General features: G+C 40.4%; 1 protein-coding gene across 7 annotated transcripts; it reads right to left on the reverse strand.

Moving 5' to 3' along the window:
• Positions 1-1,052: 1,052 nt before the first annotated feature.
• Positions 1,053-17,954, reverse strand: ZNF684 (zinc finger protein 684). Of its 7 annotated transcripts, none has more exons than XM_063627850.1 (6): positions 17,631-17,949; positions 16,339-16,408; positions 15,961-15,999; positions 8,323-8,449; positions 7,325-7,420; positions 1,053-2,658 (listed from the first exon to the last, which is right to left on the reverse strand). In XM_063627850.1, the coding sequence occupies exons 3-6, from the start codon at positions 15,973-15,975 to the stop codon at positions 1,760-1,762; spliced, it is 1,137 nt and encodes a 378-aa protein (XP_063483920.1). In that variant the 5' UTR covers positions 15,976-15,999; positions 16,339-16,408; positions 17,631-17,949; the 3' UTR covers positions 1,053-1,759. The 7 variants fall into 7 exon arrangements, with proteins under 7 accessions (XP_063483920.1, XP_063483919.1, XP_055111212.1 ...); XM_063627849.1 differs by having other exon boundaries at positions 16,339-16,414; XM_055255237.2 differs by lacking the exon at positions 16,339-16,408.
• Positions 17,955-18,902: the final 948 nt, after the last annotated feature.

Raw genomic sequence — 18,902 nt, forward strand, 5'->3', positions numbered from 1 at the left:
GGTGGGCAGATCACGAGGTCAGGAGATCGAGACCATCCTGGCTAACACAGTGAAACCCCATCTCTACTAAAAATACAAAAACAGGCCGAGCGTGGTAGCTCATGCCTGTAATCCCAGCACTTTGGGAGGCCGAGGTGGGAGGATCACGAGGTCAGGAGATCGAGACCATCCTGGCTAATATGGTGAAACCCTGTCTCTACTAAAAATACAAAAAAAAAAAAAAAAAAAATTAGCCAGGCATGGTGGCAGGTGCCTATAGTCCCAGCTACTCAGGAGGCTGAGGCAGGAGAGTGGCGTGAACCCAGGCTGCAGAGCTTGCAGTGAGCCCAGATTGCGCCACTGCACTCCAGCCTGGGCGACAGAGCAAGACTCCGTCTAAAAAAAAGAGAAAGAAAAATACAAAAACAAAATTAGCCAGGCATGGTGGCGAGTGCCTGTAGTCCCAGCTACTCGGGAGGCTGAGGCAGGAGAATGGCGTGAACCCGGGAGGCGGAGCTTGCAGTGAGCCGAGATCGCACCACTGCACTCCAGCCTGGGTGACAGAGTGAGACTCTGCCTCAAACAAACAACACAACAAAATCCCCAAAACTCTCTCCCCAAAAGTTGCGAAGTATCATAAACCCTACTTAATTAAAATAAAATACAGATGATACCCCAGTTAAATGCCACTTAAGCTGGTCGGATGCAGTGGCTCACGCCTGTAATCCCAGCATTTTGGGAGGCCGAGGTGGGCAGATCACGAGGTCAGGAGTTCGAGACCATCCTGGCCAACATGGCAAAACCCCATCTCTACTAAAAATACAAAAATTAGCCAGGTGTGGTGGCATGCGCCTGTAGTCTCAGCCACTCAGGAGGCTGAAGCAGGAGAATCGCTTGAACCCACGAGGCAGAGGTTGCAGTGAGCCGAGATCACGCCACTGCACTCCAGCCTGAGGGAAAGAGTGAGACTCTGTCTCAGAAAAAAGAAAAAAACAAAAAAACCCACAAAACCACTTAAGCTATCCTTACAGCTTATGTAGATATATCAATGAAAAAGCAAAAGAACAGAAATATTTGAAGTGCAAATTATTTATTTACATATTTAAATAATTCTTTTCCTCAAATGAATACTTATTGTAATACAGAATACAAGTGCCTTTCTCTCCTCAATTAGTGTTTTGTTAAGTTTTTTGTTCTGGTATTTACATACATAGGAAAACATCTTTATATGAATTTTAATAAGAAGTCTTCAGTTGTATAATTAAAGGAGACTCAGATTCAGAAACACCGTCATGCCCATTAAAAGTGCCAGCAAATGGATGAAAATATCACTGAAATTCATACAACATATTAAAACATTTTCTCACTTCATTAATTATGCATTAATTAAGACTGGAAGAAAAAATGTTATTTACTGCAGAAACTCTTAATAGGCATAATTAAATATAATGTATAAGCATATATTTTAAACTCACACTTGCATAATTATTATAAAAATTAAAAGTCAGGAATGGCAAATGTAGTTTTCACTGGTTCTTTGATTATTTAAGTTATGCTTACTTTCCAAGCTTTATGCTCTATTATTTATAGTTGTTTTCTGTCATATTTTCTGTAAAAAGTTTATTATCACTTCCAGAACATGATTGGCATTGATTGTTTTTTATGGGAATCTACTCTTCCAAATTCATTTAAATTGTAGACTTCTCACCATGAATTCTTTAGTATTTAATAAGATTTAGCAAATATTCAATAAGGCCTTCTCATATCCATAAAGTGAATATTACGTATGAATTTTCTGATGTACAATAAGATTTGACTTCTGGGAAAATGCTTTCCCACATCTGTTACATTCATAGGGCTTCTCTCCTGTATGAGTTATCTGATGTCTGAGGAGATGAGACTTCTTGATGAAAGCTTTGCCACATTCAATACATCCATAAGGTTTCTCTCCTGTATGAATTCTTTGGTGTGTAACAAGCACAGATGTGTTGCCAAAAGCTTTGCCACATATGATACATTGATAGGGTTTCTCTCCTGTATGAAATCTGGAATGTTTATAAAGGGATGAGCTATACCTGAAGGTTTTCCCACATTCCTTACATTCAAATGACTTCTCAAGTGTATGAGATTTCACGTGTTGATTAAATGAGGAGTTCCAAGTGAATGTTTTCCCACATTGACTGCATTCATAAGGCTTCTCTCCAGTGTGAAGTCTCTGGTGGACCACAAGTTGGGCTTTATGCATAAACGCCTTCCCGCAATCATTGCACACAAAGGGTCTCTCTCCATTATGAATTTTCTGATGAGTTACAAGGTGTGCCTTCCTGCTATAGGCTTTTCCACAGTCATTGCATTCAAAAGGCTTTTTCCTTGTATGATTTTTTACATGTCTAATGAAATGAAACTTCTTTTTGAAGGCTTTCCCACATTCACTGCATTCATAAGCATTTTCCCCAGTATAACTTCTATTATATTTAAGTAAGTCTAAATTAGGTGGCAAACGCTTGTCATACGATTTATATGATTTTTTTCTCATTGGATTAAGACTTGTGCTCATATTATAATGGTGGATTCTCTCCATAGTCAGAATTTTATTGAACGTGAGCAAAACTGACTTCAAAAAATTGTCTTTGCTTCCCCGATGCTTCCCTGGTTCATCAACAAGTGGGCAGTCAGATTCTAAAAAGGAGTACAAGAAAACATTCCTGGTTACTTTTTCCCATCAACATGTTACAGAGAAAAACACCTATAGTTTCAAATATAGTATCTCATTCTGAAAGAAATCTTATATTTGCCTCACTCCTCCCGAGCTTTAAGAATAAAACTGCTGAAGAGGGAATGGAAGCAGATGCCTTAACTTGTGACCTGTGGAAAGACAGTAAAATAGGCACAAGGTAGAGTGAGGGTACAAAGGAAGTCAAAAGGCTGCTCAGTGAGGGTGCAGCGTTAGCTCATAAAATGAAGAGGACCCATTGTGGAGATCTGATTAATGGATAGGACAACCAAACACACAGGAGCTAGGCCAGGCATGGTGTCTCATGCCTGTAATCCCAGCACTTTGGCAGGCTGAGGTGGATGGATCATGAGGTCAAGAGATCAAGACCATCCTGGCCAACATGGTGAAACCTGGTCACTACTAAAAATGCAAAAATTAGCTGAGTGTGGTGGCACACGCCTGTAGTCCCAGCTACTCAGGAGGCTGTGGCAGGAGAATCGCTTGAACCTGGGAGGCGGAGGTTGCAGTGAGCCGAGATCACGCCATTGCACTCCAGCCTGGCGATGGAGCGAGACTCCATCTCCAAAAAAAAAAGAAAAAGAAAAGGAGACAAAGGCAAAGGGGTTAAGGGAAAATATCAGAGAACAGACTAGGTTTGGAGGAGGTAACAGGCAGAGTTATATAAATCACTATATAATTAATTTCTAGATCACGTTGGTAAGATAATTCCCTATTTCTCTCACTTATGTCTTTTTCCTCTTAATCATTCTGCACAATATCAGTTTCCTTTAGAAACATTCTCAAATCTCCAGTCCTCTAACCCCATGCAAACCACAGCTGAAGCATGTCTGTAGTCATGGCTCCAGCTCTACTGAGAGCTAGAATTCATTTGTACCTGTACTTGTAAGCCCAGGAACACAAATGTCCAGCAAGACATCCAAGAGTAAGTCATCCTTAGCTTGGGATAATAATAGCAAACAGATTCTGTCTATTTGCTATTTTTTTTTATTCTGGCTGAGTTTCTATATATGACAAATACCTGTCATACTTCTATTTGGCAAATACTCTTTTTACATCCTCTTTCAATCTAACAAACGAGTCTTCAGCAAGCTGCTTTGCTCCTGAATTCACATTTTCTCACTATCCTCAAAACACTATAAATCCCAAATCTGTTCCCATTAAAAAAAAATTGGGGAGAGGGGGTCATAATTCCCCACGCTTAAGTTTCCCTCCATGTGGAGTGTTAGTACAATACTCCGAGCCTCCTTCTCTATGCCTTATTCTCTGCGGAGCTAGACTGAGTAGTGGCCTACAGCCATTGGTACACATTTCTTTATAGAGTGGTTCTGACTGTGGGGATTTGGTTCCTTTCTTCTTTCCGCTCTATTTCAACCGATGGGAAGCAGCATCTTGCATTACCTCTACCAACAATAATCCACTGAAAAATTCAACATAATCAGCCTGGCAAGCAAAATTATGCAAGATATGAATTCACTCATGGGAAGCATGCGTTTCACTAGTCCTCAACAAATACCTTCTACTCCACGGATTCTAGATTCCTAAATTCAATCTTTTGCTCATGTTCATTCTCCACCTTAATTTGTCCTCCCTTATCTCCTCTCATCCTGTCTACAACTTAGATATTCTTTAGGGAGGAACCACTGTTCCATGACCTCAAAAAAAAAAAAAAAAGACTTCTCCAAAGTTTGCATACTTTAAGCTCCATTTTCTATGAATTTCTAAGATAGTCACTGCTGCTGTCTGTACCATTCATTTTGACAGTTAATTAGAACAAAACTGCAATGTTAATGTGCATTGAAGAAATGTTTCATACTCGTTTGTTGAATTTTAAAATAGTTTATTTTTGGGCCGGGTGCGGCGGCTCACACCTGTAATCCCAGCACTTTGGGAGGCTGAGGCGGGTGGCTCACAAGGTCAAGAGATCAAGACCATCCTGGCCAACATGGTGAAACTGTGTCTCTACCAAAAATACAAAAATTAGCTAGGCATGGTGGCAGGCACCTGTAGTTCCAGCTCTTCGGGAGGCTGAGGTAGGAGAATCACTTGAACCCAAGCTGAGATTGCACCGCTGCACTCCAGCCTGGCGACAGAGCAAGACTCTGTCTCAAAAAAAGAAAAACAACAACAAAAAAACAAAACTTTATTTTTTATTTATATATTGTTTTCCTAACCACTAAACCACCAGGGAAAATATTTTAATACGAACAGGTTTTGCTGTTCCAACTACCTTTCATAAGTTAGAAAATGGTAATGAGATTTTTGCTTCCTTTGAACCTTTTCAGGAAACATTTTTAAAAGCCTTGTTGAATGGAAGAATAAGAAACATCTCCCACATTGCTATGACAGGGATACTGAAAAAAAGGGAAAAAGAAAGAAAAATAAGAAACATCCCCCACAATGTCTGGCTCTATAACAATAAATTAATAAAATGTTCATTGGATACCACGATGTGCTCAGCATAAAACAGATCACTCTTTGGCACTATCATAAAAAAAAAAAAGAAAACATGCCTTAAAAGCCACATGCATTAAAAAAATATATCCAAGACAGTATATGTAAATTTTTCATGACGGAGTCATAATAGAATTGGCTTGGGAGTTCAAAGAAAGATTAATTTAGACTGGAGTTACAATGAAAGAGGAAAAGCTGAACTCAGACTTAAGAAAATGCTGGTTTTAGGAGCAGACCAGAATCAGAAGGATTGATGCAGAGAAGAAAACTGTATATAGGCTGGGCGCGGTGGCTCATGCCTGTAATCCCAGCACTTTGGGAGGCCGAGGCGGAAGGATCACGAGGTCAGGACATTGAGACCATCCTGGCTAACACGGTGAAACCCCATCTCTACTAAAAATACCAAAAATTAGCTGGGTGTGATGATGGACACCTGTAGTTCCAGCTACTCCGGAGGCTGAGGCAGGAGAATGGCGTGAACCTGGGAGGCGGGGCTTGCAGTGAGCCGAGATCTCACCACTGCACTCCAGCCTGGGCAACAGAGCAAGACTCTGTCTCAAAAAAAAAAAAAAAAAAAGAAAAGAAAACTATATATAGTGGACACTAAAAAGCCCAATTTCCATGGATAAATCTTGTAGAAACATCTAATATAAACTAGAAAATAGAATGTAATTTGTAAAACAGTAACATAAACAGTCTAGATACAGTATCAGTAATTAAAATTCAGCCGAGGACTGTGGCATGTGCCTGTGGTCCCAGCTGCTTGGGAAGCTGAGGCAGGAGAATTGCTTGAGGCCAGGAGTTCAAGGCTGCAGTGAGCTATGATGGCATCACTGCACCCCTATCTCTAAAAAAAAAGTCATTTGGTTGATGTCAACAGAAGTTGGGGTTCCAGAGAATCTGAAATATATTTAATTGGTGTCAATCATTTGAAAGATATGTCAATCATTTGAAAGAACTCTTTTGTGAACTCTGCAGAAAGTGAAAATTTAATTTTGAATCAGTCTTGAATAAACTAATCACTGAAATCATAGGCCATAAGTTAGTATCATATTTAAGGAGAAACTATTGACAGGAAAAAAATCAAATTGCTTAATGCAGTGATTTTGAGACTGCAAAGCAGGGGGCCATCCATTATTATTTATTGTGATATAAAGCTAAGGGTGACAATTGAATAAATAAAAAAATTAGTTACCATGAAGGCCAGGTCGGGTAAAATTATGGGAATGAAAAGTTGGTGAGGCAAAGATGCTAGAGTTGGCATAAAACAAGTAACTTTAGTCTTCAGAGTGATGAGGCTTCTGAGGGAGTTATTGTAGAGAGAAGTTAAGAAGATGGAAGAGAAGGCCTGAGCGAAAGGTGAATAAGCAGTAAGAAAGGGTGAGAACAGATTAGTAAGGCAACAAAAAGCTAGAGGGGAATTTCAAAAAGTTACCAATATTACCAAGTGAAACAGAAAGTTGCGCTACAAGACAGATATCCCAAATTATCAGGGAGACTAAAGATGCAAGATGGGATTTATGATGCAAGAAAAGGAATAAGTTAAAGAAAAAACAAAAGAACAATAAAATAGAGCATGATGTCCCTAAAAGTTTTGAAAAACATAATTAGCATATACTGAACATTTACTATCTGCCAACTATCTGAAGTGTTTTGCATGTATTACCTCATATAATCTTTACAGGAAACCTGAGATAAGGATTAATGTTCCTATTTTATAAATAAAGAAAATTGTGCTACAAAATAATCTGCTTAAGGTTAGACAGTGGTTGGTAGAGTGACGCCTCAAACTCAGATAATTTAACTTCATTATAAGGACTACGTATACAGAAAAAGATCGATGTTGAGAAGGGAAGAAGAATGAGGGTTTTAGGAATTAAGAGAACAGAAACAAAGCAAGGACCTAGATGAAACAGGCAGTGTGAGAAGCCAGAGGAGACAGGAGAGGGACAACCCTCCATACAACAGCTGAGCAAAGAGGGCACGTGTGGGGAGAATGAGGGTGAAGGCAGCTTTTGGGGAGCTGGCTGATGATGTTACGTTAAAGGTGTGTGGCTTTTAAGAGGTGCTTCTAAGAGTATTTCAGAGCTTCCTGTCCCTCACTAACCAATGGGGATCTCAACCCCACACACCCCCATCTGAATTTCTCTCACTCACCTGGAGAGCTCTGGTGTGGATTCACTCCCTCCACCATCCATGGCTCCTGTCCTTGCTCTACCTTGAGGATCACTTTTGTTTTGGTAATTGGACATCCTGTTGGTGGGAAAACAACATAGAAGTGGGGCCAAAGTGCTAGGCAAACAACCAGCTCACAACTCGGGTTGCCTCCTTGAGTCTCAGGGTTTTTAAAGGATAACAAGCAGGCTTTAAAACAGAACAGACCCAGGCTGGGTGTGGTGGCTCATGCCTCTAATCCCAGCACTTTGGGAGGCTGAGGCGGGTGGATCATGAGGTCAGGAGATCGAGACCATCCTGGCTAACACGGTGAAACCCTGTCTCTGCTAAAAATACAAAAAATTAGCTGGGTGTGGTGGCAGGCACCTGTAGTCTCAGCTACTCAGGAGGCTGAGGCAGGAGAATGACGTGAACCTGGGAGGTGGAGCCAAGATTGCACCACTGCACTTCAGCCTGGGTGACAGAGTGAGACTCCGTATCCCTCCTCCCCCCACCCCCAAAAAAAAAAAAACAGAACAGACCCTTCTCCCCCATCTGGGAAGTAGAAGAATAAGCAGACTATGTGAAGCTCAAAGGGGACTCAGAATCTTTGACAACTAAAATTTAGGGCCCAGCTGATTAATGCTTCAGAATGCTCACAGTTTTCATAAGTCTTTTTTTTTGAGATAGGGTCTCACTCTGTCACCCAGGCTGGAATGCAGTGGTACGCCTAGGCTCAAGCAATCCTTCCACCTCAGCCTCCCAAGTAGCTGGGACGACAGGCATGTGCCACCACACCTAGCTAAATTCTGTTGAGACAGTCTCACGATGTTGCTCAGGCTGGTCTTGAAATCCTGGGCTCAAGCAATTCTCCTGCCTCCCAAAGTGCTGGGATTATAAGCATGAGCCATCACAATTGGCAAGCGTTCCCAAGTCTTAAAAGATGAGCACTATTAGTATATACTGAGTTACGCTGAAAAGTTACCACTCATTGTCCTTACCCACTGAGATGAGGTTTCTGTAGTTCTCCAACATCACATCCCAATACAGGGTTCTCTCAGCACAATCAAGCAGCTGCCACTCCTCTGCAGTGAAATCCACAGCCACATCCTGGAATGTCACTGATTCCTGTAACAGCACATTTATCTTCAAACTAAAGTGCGCATCACTAGCGAACTTGCAAGAGAATCAAGGCAGCTCCTTAATACCATATCATGTTCACTGTAGAGTTTGTAGAAAATCAGATATAATGATTACATGCTTGATTCAGAAATACGCTTTGTGATAGTAACAAAAATCTTATTAAACATATTCAGCTGGTGCCAGAACAGTTCAACAGGGGAAAAAAAAAGTCTTCTCAACAAATGGTACTGAGACCACTAGACATCCACATGCAAAAGTATGACACTGGACTCCCCACCCATTTCACATCATACAAGAAAATGAACTAAAACGAACCAAACGAGCTAAAAGTAAGAAACAAAGCTATCAAACAGTTAGAAGAAAACAGAAAAAAAGTTTTTTGTGACCTTGGATTAGGTAGTGATTTGTGAAATATGACAGAAAAAGTGGAAGTGACAAAATAAATAAATAGGAATTCATCAAAATTAAAACTTCTGTGCTCCATAGGACACTGCCAAGAATGTGAAAAGAAAATTCACAGAATGGGAGAAAATATTTGCAAATCATGTATCTGATAAGAGGCTTGTATCTAGAATATATAAGTAACTCTTAAAATTCAACAATAGGGGGAGGGGAGAAAAAAATCAACAATAAAAAGACAACACAATTTAAAAATGGGCAAAGGATTTAAAGAGACATCTCTCCAAAGATATATCTATATATCTATATATAAAGATATATGTATATATCTACATATAAAGATGTATGTATATATCTATATATAAAGATTATATATCTATATATAGATAAAGATATATCTATATATCCATATATAAAGATGTATGTATATATCTATACATAGATATAAATATACATATAGATATATGTATACATCTATATATAGATATATGTATATATCTATAAAGATATATGTATATATATAAAGATGTATATATCTATATATAGATAAAGATATATGTATATATCTATAAAGATATATCTATATACCTATAAAGATATATCTATATACCTATAGATAAAGATATATCTATATACCTATATACAGATAAAGATATATCTATATACCTATATACAGATAAAGATATATCTATATACCTATATACAGATAAAGATATATCTATATACCTATATACAGATAAAGATATATCTATATACCTATATACAGATAAAGATATATCTATATACCTATATACAGATAAAGATATATCCATATACCTATATACAGATAAAGATATATCCATATACCTATATACAGATAAAGATATATCCATATACCTATATATAGATAAAGATATATCCATATACCTATATATAGATAAAGATATATCCATATACCTATATATAGATAAAGATATATCCATATACCTATAAAGATATATCCATATACCTATATATAGATAAAGATATATCTATATACCTATATACAGATAAAGATATATCTATATACCTATATACAGATAAAGATATATCTATATACCTATATACAGATAAAGATATATCTATATACCTACATATAGACATAGATACATGTATGTATGTATCTGTGTTGGTATGTGTATAGTAAATAAGCCCATGAAAAGATGCTCAACATTAGGGTCTGAAACTGAAGCAAGAAAGAAAAAAAAAAAAGAAAAAAGATGCTCAACGTCATTAATGATTAGTCATTAGTGAAATGCAAATCGAAACCATAATGAGACAGCACTTCACTTCTATGAGGACAGTTAAAATCCAAGGCAGACAATGACCTGTGTTGGCAAGGATGTGGAGAAACCAAAACTCTTGTACATTACTCAACTCTTGTACACTGGGATTACAAAATGGTGCAGCAGCTATGTTTTTTCTTTTTTCTTTTCTTTTATTTGATATAGGGTCTTGCTGTGTCACCCAGGCTGGAATGGAGTGGAGTGGTGTGATCAGGGGTCATTGTAGCACCCAACTCCTGGACTCAAGCGATCCTCCTACCTCAGCCTTTCAAGTAGCTGGGACTACAGGCATGTGCCACCACACCCAGGCAATTAAAAAAATATGTTTTGGGGGCCAGGTGTGGTGGCTCACGCCTGTAATCCCAACACTTTGGGAGGCTGAGGCGGGTGGATCACGAAGTCAGGAGATTGAGGCCATCCTGGCTAACATGGTGAAACCCTGTCTCTACTAAAAATACAAAAAATTAGCCGGGTGTGGTGGCATGCACCTGTAGTCTCAGCTACTCAGGAGAGTGAAGTAGGAGAATGGCGTGAACCCGAGAGGCGGAGGTTGCAGTGAGCCGAGATTGCACCACTGCACTCCAGCCTGGGCGACAGAGTAAGACTCCATCTCAAAAAAAAAATATATATATATATATATATATCTATATATCTATATATATATATATATATAGATATATATAGATATATATTTTTAGAGATGGGGTCTCACTACATTGCCCAGACTGCTCTTGTACTCCTGGCTTCAAGTGATCCTCCTGCTTCAGCCTCCCAAAGTGCTGGGATTACAGGCATGAGCTACCATACCCAGCCTATGTAGTAACTACGGAAAACAGTTTAGCAGTTCCTCCAAGTGTTTGTTTGTTGTTGTTGTTGTTGTTTTTTGAGATGGAGTCTCACTCTGTTGCCCAGGCTGGAGTGCAGTGGGGCCTCCCAGGTTCAAGCAATTCTCCTGCCTCAGCCTCCTGAGTAACTGGGATTATAGGCGCACATCACCGATTTTTGTATTTTTAGTAGAAACGGGGTTCTACCACATTGGCCAGGCTGCTCTCAAACTCCTGACCTCAAGTGATCCACCCGCCTCAGCCTCCCAAAGTGCTGGGATTACAGGCATGAGCCACTGCACCCAGCCTCCTCCAAGTGTTAAACATAGAGTAACCATATAACCCAGCAATCCCCTCCTAGGTATATACCCACGAGAATTCAAGACATTTGTCCACACAAAAACCCACAGACAAATGTTCACAGTAGAGTTATTCATAGTCAAAAAAGTGGAATAATCTGGTGTCCATGAACTGATAAATGGATAAAGAAAATGTGGTATATCCATATGATGGAATATTATGTGGCAATAAAAAAGGAACCAAGCACTGGTACATCTACAACATGGATGAACCTTGAAAATATGTATGAGACCAGGTGCCATGCCTCTCACCTGTAATCCCAGCACTTTGGGAGGCTGAGGTAGGCAGATCGCTTGAGCCCAGGAGTTTGAGACCAGCCTGGGCAACACAGCAAGACTCAGTCTCTACAAAAATAAAGAAAAATTAGCTGGATATGGTGGCATGGACCTGTAGTCCTAGCTACTTGGGAGACTGAGGTGGGAGAACTGTTTGAGGCTGGGAGATTGAAGTTACAACACAGTGAGACCCTACCTCAAAAAAAAAAAAAAAAAGAAAAAAGAAAAAGAGGAAACTATTGTATTGGGTGAAAGAAGCCAGTCATGAAAGATTACATGTTTCATGGTTCCATTTGTATGAAATGTTCAGAAGAGAAAAGCCATAGAAACAGAAAGTAGATTAGTGCTAGGGAAAGGGAGGAATGAGTAGTGACTGCTAATTAGGGTATGCAGTTGCTTTTAGGGTGATGAAAATGTTCTGAAATTAGATAGTGGTGATGGCTGTACAACTCTGTGAATACACTAAAAAACCACTGAATTGTATACAATTGTTCTTTTTTTTTTTGAGACGGAGTCTTGCTCTGTTACCCAGGCTGGAGTGCACTAGTGCGATCTTGGCTCACTGTGGCCTCTGCCTCTCAGGTTCAAGCGATTCTCATGCCTCAGCCTCCTGAGTAGCTGGGACTATAGGCATGCACCACCACACCTGGCTAATTTTTTTTTTGTACTTTTAGTAGAGATGGAGTTTCACCATGTTGGCCAGGCTAGTCTCTAACTCCTGACCTCAAGTGATCCGCCCACCTTGGCCTCCCAAAGTGATGGGATTACAGGCATAAGCCACTGCACCTGGCTGACTGTATATACTTTAATTGGGTCACTTTTATGGTAAGATAATTATATTTCGACAAAGCTATTTAAAAATATCACTTATATATTCTTATTTGTTCACTCATAAAATATTTAATGAGGCTCTACCAACCCTATACTGGAGATATCAAAAGAAATACAATTATTACTCCTCTCAGGGATCTTACACTCTATTAGACTCTACAAAGTAAACACAAGTGCCATAAGATGTTACTGAGACTGTAAGGTTTACATGCCAGATGCATGTAAGCATGATAAAATAGGAACACACGGATACTTTTACATGATAAAATATGTCCTTTATTTTATTTATTTATTTTTTTTTTGAGACGGAGTCTCGCTCTGTTGCCCAGCCTGGAGTGCAGTGGCATGATCTCGGCTCACTGCAAGCTCCACCTCCCGGGTTCACGCCATTCTCCTGCCTCAGCCTCCTGAGTAGCTGGGACTACAGGCGCCTGACACCACGCCCGGCTAATTTTTTTGTATTTTTAGTAGAGATGGGGTTTCACTACGTTAGCCAGAATGGTCTCGATCTCCTGACCTCGTGATCCGTCCGCCTCGGCCTCCCAAAGTGCTGGGATTACAGGCATGAGCCACCGCACCTGGCTAAAATATGTCCTTTTAACCATAATGTCAAAATCATGTTTAATGGATAAATGTTAAAAGCACTGAAATCAAACACAAGTAGTTACATATCTACAGCAAAAGAGACAGTTAAGACCATTGTCAGCAGGGATTAGGAAACTGTAACTCATGGACTGGCCTCCTGTTTTTGTAAACAGAATGTTATTGAAACATAGTCACACCCATTCATTTACTTCAGCTTCAAGGACAGAGTTGAGTAGTTGCCACAGAGGCTGTATGTATGACCTTCAAATCTAAAATATTTACTATCTCACCCTTTATGAAAAAGTTAGGACTAGGAAGGTTTATTCCAGGAATGTATAGATAGTTCAGTATTGGGAAATGCACTGAAAATTCTCTAAACTGGTATATTAAGGGTGGCAAGATATATTACTGACAGCTATTTTAAAAAAGGGTATGAGGCCAAAAGTTCCTAGTTATTAAAATAATCTTCGCAAGTTAAAAATCCTTAACTTGATTAAAAACAAAATAAAAAAAAAACAACTATCTACCAGAATACAAGAGGAAACGGTGAAACACTGGGAGCACTCCCATTAAAATTAAGACAAAAAAGACTCTGGCTAGCAATTACAGTTAACCCCTGAACAACACAGGTTTGAACTGCCTGGGTCCACTTATACTCAGATTTTTTTGCAATGAATATAGTTGGCCCTTGGTTGGCAGGTTCTGCATCTACAACCAAATGCAGATAAAAAATACAGTATTCTTGCCATGCAAAGCCCATGAATATGGATGGCCAACTTTTCCTATCCTTGAGTTCCACAGGGCCAACTGCACTGTGGGACTTCACTATGTTCAGATCTGGAGATCTGCAGGAATTCTGCAACCAGTCTCCCATGGATACCACAGGATGGCTGTTTATTCAAAACTGCAGTGACTAGAAGTCCTTGTCACTGCAATGAGACAAGGAAAATATGGGGGAAGGTATAAATATTGGGCAGGAAGAGAGAAAACTCCATTTGGAATGTATGATTGTCTACCTAACAAATAGAAGAATCAACTAAAGAACTCTTAGATCTAACAAGAGTTCTGTACATTGGCTGGCTATAAATTCAACATAGAGAAATCCATCTTTTCTTTTCTTCAGAGACAGGGTCACCCAGGCTAGAGTGCAGTGCTGTGACCATGGGTAGCTATAGCTTTGATCTTCTAGGCTCAACTGATCCTCCTGCCCTAGCTTCCCTAGTAGCTGGAACTACAGGTGTGTGCCATCATGCCCGCTAATTAATTTTTTTTTCTAGAGATGGGAGTCTTGCTATATTGCCCAGGCTGGTCTCGAACTCCTGGCCTCAAGCAATCCTCCCACCTTAGCCTCCCAAACTGCTGGGAATATAGACATGAACCACCATGCCCAGCCAAGACAAGTCCATATTTTTCTATTTACCAAAATAGCCAATTAGAAGAGATAATGAAAAAAAAGGCCTACCCCATTCTCAATAGCAACTAAAACCATATGTAAGAATAAATATAAGAAATGTACAGGAATTACAATAAGAAACTTATAAAACATATAAAATTATAATCAAAGGGCCGGGTGCGGTGGCTCATGCCTATAATCCCAGCACTTTGGGAGGCTGAGATGGGTGGATCACCTGAGGTCAGGAGTTTGAGACCAGCCTGACCAACATGGTGAAACCCCATCTCTACTAAAAATACAAAAATTAGCCAGGCGTGGTTATGGGCGCGTGTAATCCCAGCTACTCAGGAAGCTGAGGCAGGAGAATCACTTGAACTCAGGAGATGGAGGTTGCAGTAAGCCAAGATTGTGCCACTGCACTCCAGCCTGGGTAACAGAGCGAAACTCTGTCTCAAAAAAAAAAAAAAATTATAATAAAAGACCTATAAGAAAACCTGAATAAATACGACTCATTGAAAAGTCATGAATTCTCTCCAAATTAACCTATTAAGTTTAATGCAATCATAATAAGAATATCTGGCCGGGTGCAGTGGTTCACAACTGTAATCCTACCAGCACTTTGGAAGGCTGAGGCAGGCGGATCACTTGAGGTGAGGAATTCGAGACCAGCCTGGTCAACAAGGTGAAACCCTGTCTCTACTAAAAACACAAAAATTGGCTGGGCGTGGTGGCACATGCCTGTAATCCAAGCTACTTGGGAGGCTGAGGCAGGAGAATCGCCTGAACCTGGGAGGTAGAGGTTGCAGTGAGCTGAGATCACACCACTGTACTCCAGCCTAGGCAACAGAGCAAGACTCAGTCTCCAAAAAAAAAAAAAAAAAAAGAATACCTAACATACTGCTTTATGAACCTTGACAATATTTGTCATTTTGATGACCTTAAAATTCATGTAGAAGAGTAAATGCTCAGGTAGCTAGAGACTGGAAAAGGTACAAGATTTACTTATGGATCCAGGTGGGCATTAAAAAGGCTACATACCTGGACTTATAAATTGAGTTCATTTAGTGCTGCTTGGCACTATGTTCTTACTCTAGGGAATAATCTAAGAAAGTCATAGGAAATCTGATGCTGTTATTTATCGCAGGCTGCTGCTGTGAATGTTATTTCTAATGTTATCTATGTGAAAACTCATTAGAAAAGATTTTCTTCAAAGAAATGTGTCAGGAAAAACTTTACTTATAAGGAGAATAATTTTGCTTTATCTTCACAACAATGCCAATACTTTTTAACTGGCTGGTTATCCATTTACTATGATTTCCAGGAAGACTGAGTACACATTTGCAGCTCAAATTTGTTCCAACCATCTGCAAACCCTATGACTTGGATATCAACTTACCAATCTTCTAAATTTCCTTTTAGACTTGATCTTTTATTTGGTTTACATTTTTCCTGACCATACATTTCCTTTTTATCATATGGACTTTTGGGAGATTTAAACAACTGGATGAATAGATGGATACCTTACCTGGAAGTTGATCATTTTCTGCAGCTCTTATACAGAAATCTATGAAAGTAGAAATGGGGAAGAGAATAGAAAGACCTGAGATACCAGGACTGCACGCAAAGTAGAACCCTGCCCTATCAGACCATAAGTACCCACACTGCAGCCTCAGAAAATGCCACCTAGTGGGGGAGAATGACATTTCTAGCAAGACAGAAAAGTCCATGTTCCATAAGCACAGATCTCTACTTGTGATTGTTAGGAATATATGGAGCTTAGATAAGGATGTTGTATGTTTCTGTCCTACTGATCTAATACCAAGTGGTTCCTCTTGAAACAGTTATTTTTTTTTCCTCCCAGAAATTTATCCTGAAGAAATAATGAATGAGTTGAAAGACTCACTTAAAAGCTTGGTCTCTGAAGATCCATAAGTCTAAAAATGATTCCTTCCTGTGATTCTCTGGTTTCTACACTGAAGCTGGGATAAGAGATTGCAAATTAGGTTGGGCTTTCTTGAGAAGGCTGGATTCAGGGACCCAGGAACACTTTTTTTAATTTTTTTGTTAAGCTGGATCCTTCAGTTTAAACTCCAAATGTAGGCCGGGCGCGGTGGCTCACGCTTGTAATCCCAGCACTTTGGGAGGCCGAGGCGGGCGGATCACGAGGTCAGGAGATCGAGACCACGATGAAACCCCGTCTCTACTAAAAATACAAAACAATTAGCTGGGCATGGTGGCGGGCGCCTGTAGTCCCAGCTACTCGGAGAGGCTGAGGCAGGAGAATGGCGTGAACCCGGGAGGCGGAGCTTGCAGTGAGCCGAGATGCGCCACTGCACTCCAGCCTGGGCGACAGAGCGAGACTCCGTCTCAAAAAAAAAAAATAAAAATAAAAAAAAAACTCCAAATGTTTCTCTGTAGAAACTCGCCATCTCCTATGAGCTTAGACTGCTGGAGCTCTAGAAAGGGTATAATGGGCAAACCGGGGACTCACATCTTCATTTACACAGTCTGCACTGGAAGATCTGCAGATATACCATGAGACTCTACAAAATGACTACAAATCGAAATTTACTCAGCATTCATTGCTCAAATATTTCAAGAGAATAAACCCAACTCTGTTTTATGCAGGAATGCTATACTGTAAAAAAAGAATGAAATTTGGAGAAAATGTATCTGAGTTTGAATCTCAGTTCTTCCACTTACTAAGCTATGTGAGTCCAGGTAAGTAATTTCATCTTTCAGCTTCAGTTAACTCATATGCAAAATGGTAATAGCGTTTACTTCAACTGATTGCTGAGAATACCCTTCTAATCCATAGCAGTTTCTCAAGAATGCTTTCTTCCTGGATCCCTTGAAATGGCTTAAAATTGTCGCAGGCACCAGTCGGGCCAACTATGCTCTTGGAACCAGGAAAGGTACAGTTAGATGAACAGACTCCTACACAGTGACCTTGACCTACAAGAGCAGGAATGCAAATTGAGCCTCTCCCAGTCCCACCAGAGCCCTGGGCATCTACCCAGTGCCAGTCGGGGCCCAACTCTTGCTTTCTCTCAGCTACTCGAGTTGTACGGAACCCACATATCCAAACCTGAAGTCACTGCACTTGGAGACTGTAAAGTTTTATCTTCGGTAGGGTAAACCTAGAAGCCAGTCCCCGCCTTTCTCTTACGTCCTCCGAGTCCAGCAAAGCCATACCTGCCACCCTTTCACTGCCTTGCCCGCAGCTCCGGCTCCAAGCCTGGGATCAGTCACAGCGTCGTCCACAGACAGGCGAGCAGTCCCCGCCAGCACTTCCCGCGGCGCTGATTTGAAGATTGAATACCGGCTACCGTCCTACTACGCGTGTGCGGAAGTAACTGTCCACCTAGAGTTCCTGGACTCCTCCCGGGTGTAGGCCATCCGTCGGGGACCACATTTCCCATAAGGCCAGTGGAGCTCGTTTCCGGAAGATGTCAGACGCTGCTTCCTCTTGGGGGGTGGTGCGGAGATTCCTGGGTTGGTATCTCTATTGCTAGCCTGAGAGCCGCGCTTTTTAAATCGTTTTCATTTAAAAGGATACACAGCATTTTTAAATACTGGAAAGTAAAATCAGCAGTATGCTAAAAAAAATTTGCTCTTACTCAGTAGTGTTTCTTCTAGCAATGCACCAGGTTAAGTCGAGAAGTGAAGAGGATCCAACAAAGAAGACTGAGAAGGAATAATCCATGAAGTAGATGGAAAAGTAGGAGAGTTTAGATCTGCAAAACCAAGGGAAGGAAGTGTTTCAAGAAGGGAGTGACCCACTGTCTCAAATGTTGCTCATAGGTCAAGTAAAATGAGAATTAAGAATGGGCCACTGTAGCAATGGTCACCAGTGATGTTGAAATGCTATTTTGGCAGTGGTGGAAGTTTGATAAAGTCTGATGAAAATTTGATAGGAGTTGGAGGAAAGGATGGGAGGAGAGGAAATGGAGAAAGCAAATATACGCAATACTTTTAAGAAGTTTTGTTTTTAAGGTGAGCAGAAAAATAAGGCTATCATGGGATAGGGGTTTTGTTAATCTTTTGTTGTTGTTGCCTTTTTCCACATGTTCTAATTTTTTTTTTTTATTTTAATTCAAAGATGGGGCTGGGTGTGGTGGCTTATGCCTGTAATCCCAACATTTCAGGAGGCCAAAGTGGGAGGATTGGTTGAGCCCAGGAGTCTGAAACTGCCTAGGCAACATAGTGAGACCCTCATCTCTACAAAAAATAAAAAATTAGCCTGGCATGGCACCCGCCTGAAGTCCCAACTACTTGAGAGGCTGAGATGGGAGGATCGCTTGAGCCCAGACAGTAGAGACTGCAGTGAGCCGTGATCCTGCCACTGCACTGCAGCATGGGCAACAGAGCTAGTCTCTGTCTCAAAAAATAAAATAAAAAAGATGGAAGAAATTATAGTAAGTTTATGTACTAATTAAATGGATCTAGGCTGGGCGCGGTGGCTCA

The sequence above is a fragment of the Symphalangus syndactylus genome, chromosome 12, assembly GCF_028878055.3.
Source record: "Symphalangus syndactylus isolate Jambi chromosome 12, NHGRI_mSymSyn1-v2.1_pri, whole genome shotgun sequence".
NCBI lineage: Eukaryota > Metazoa > Chordata > Mammalia > Primates > Hylobatidae > Symphalangus > Symphalangus syndactylus.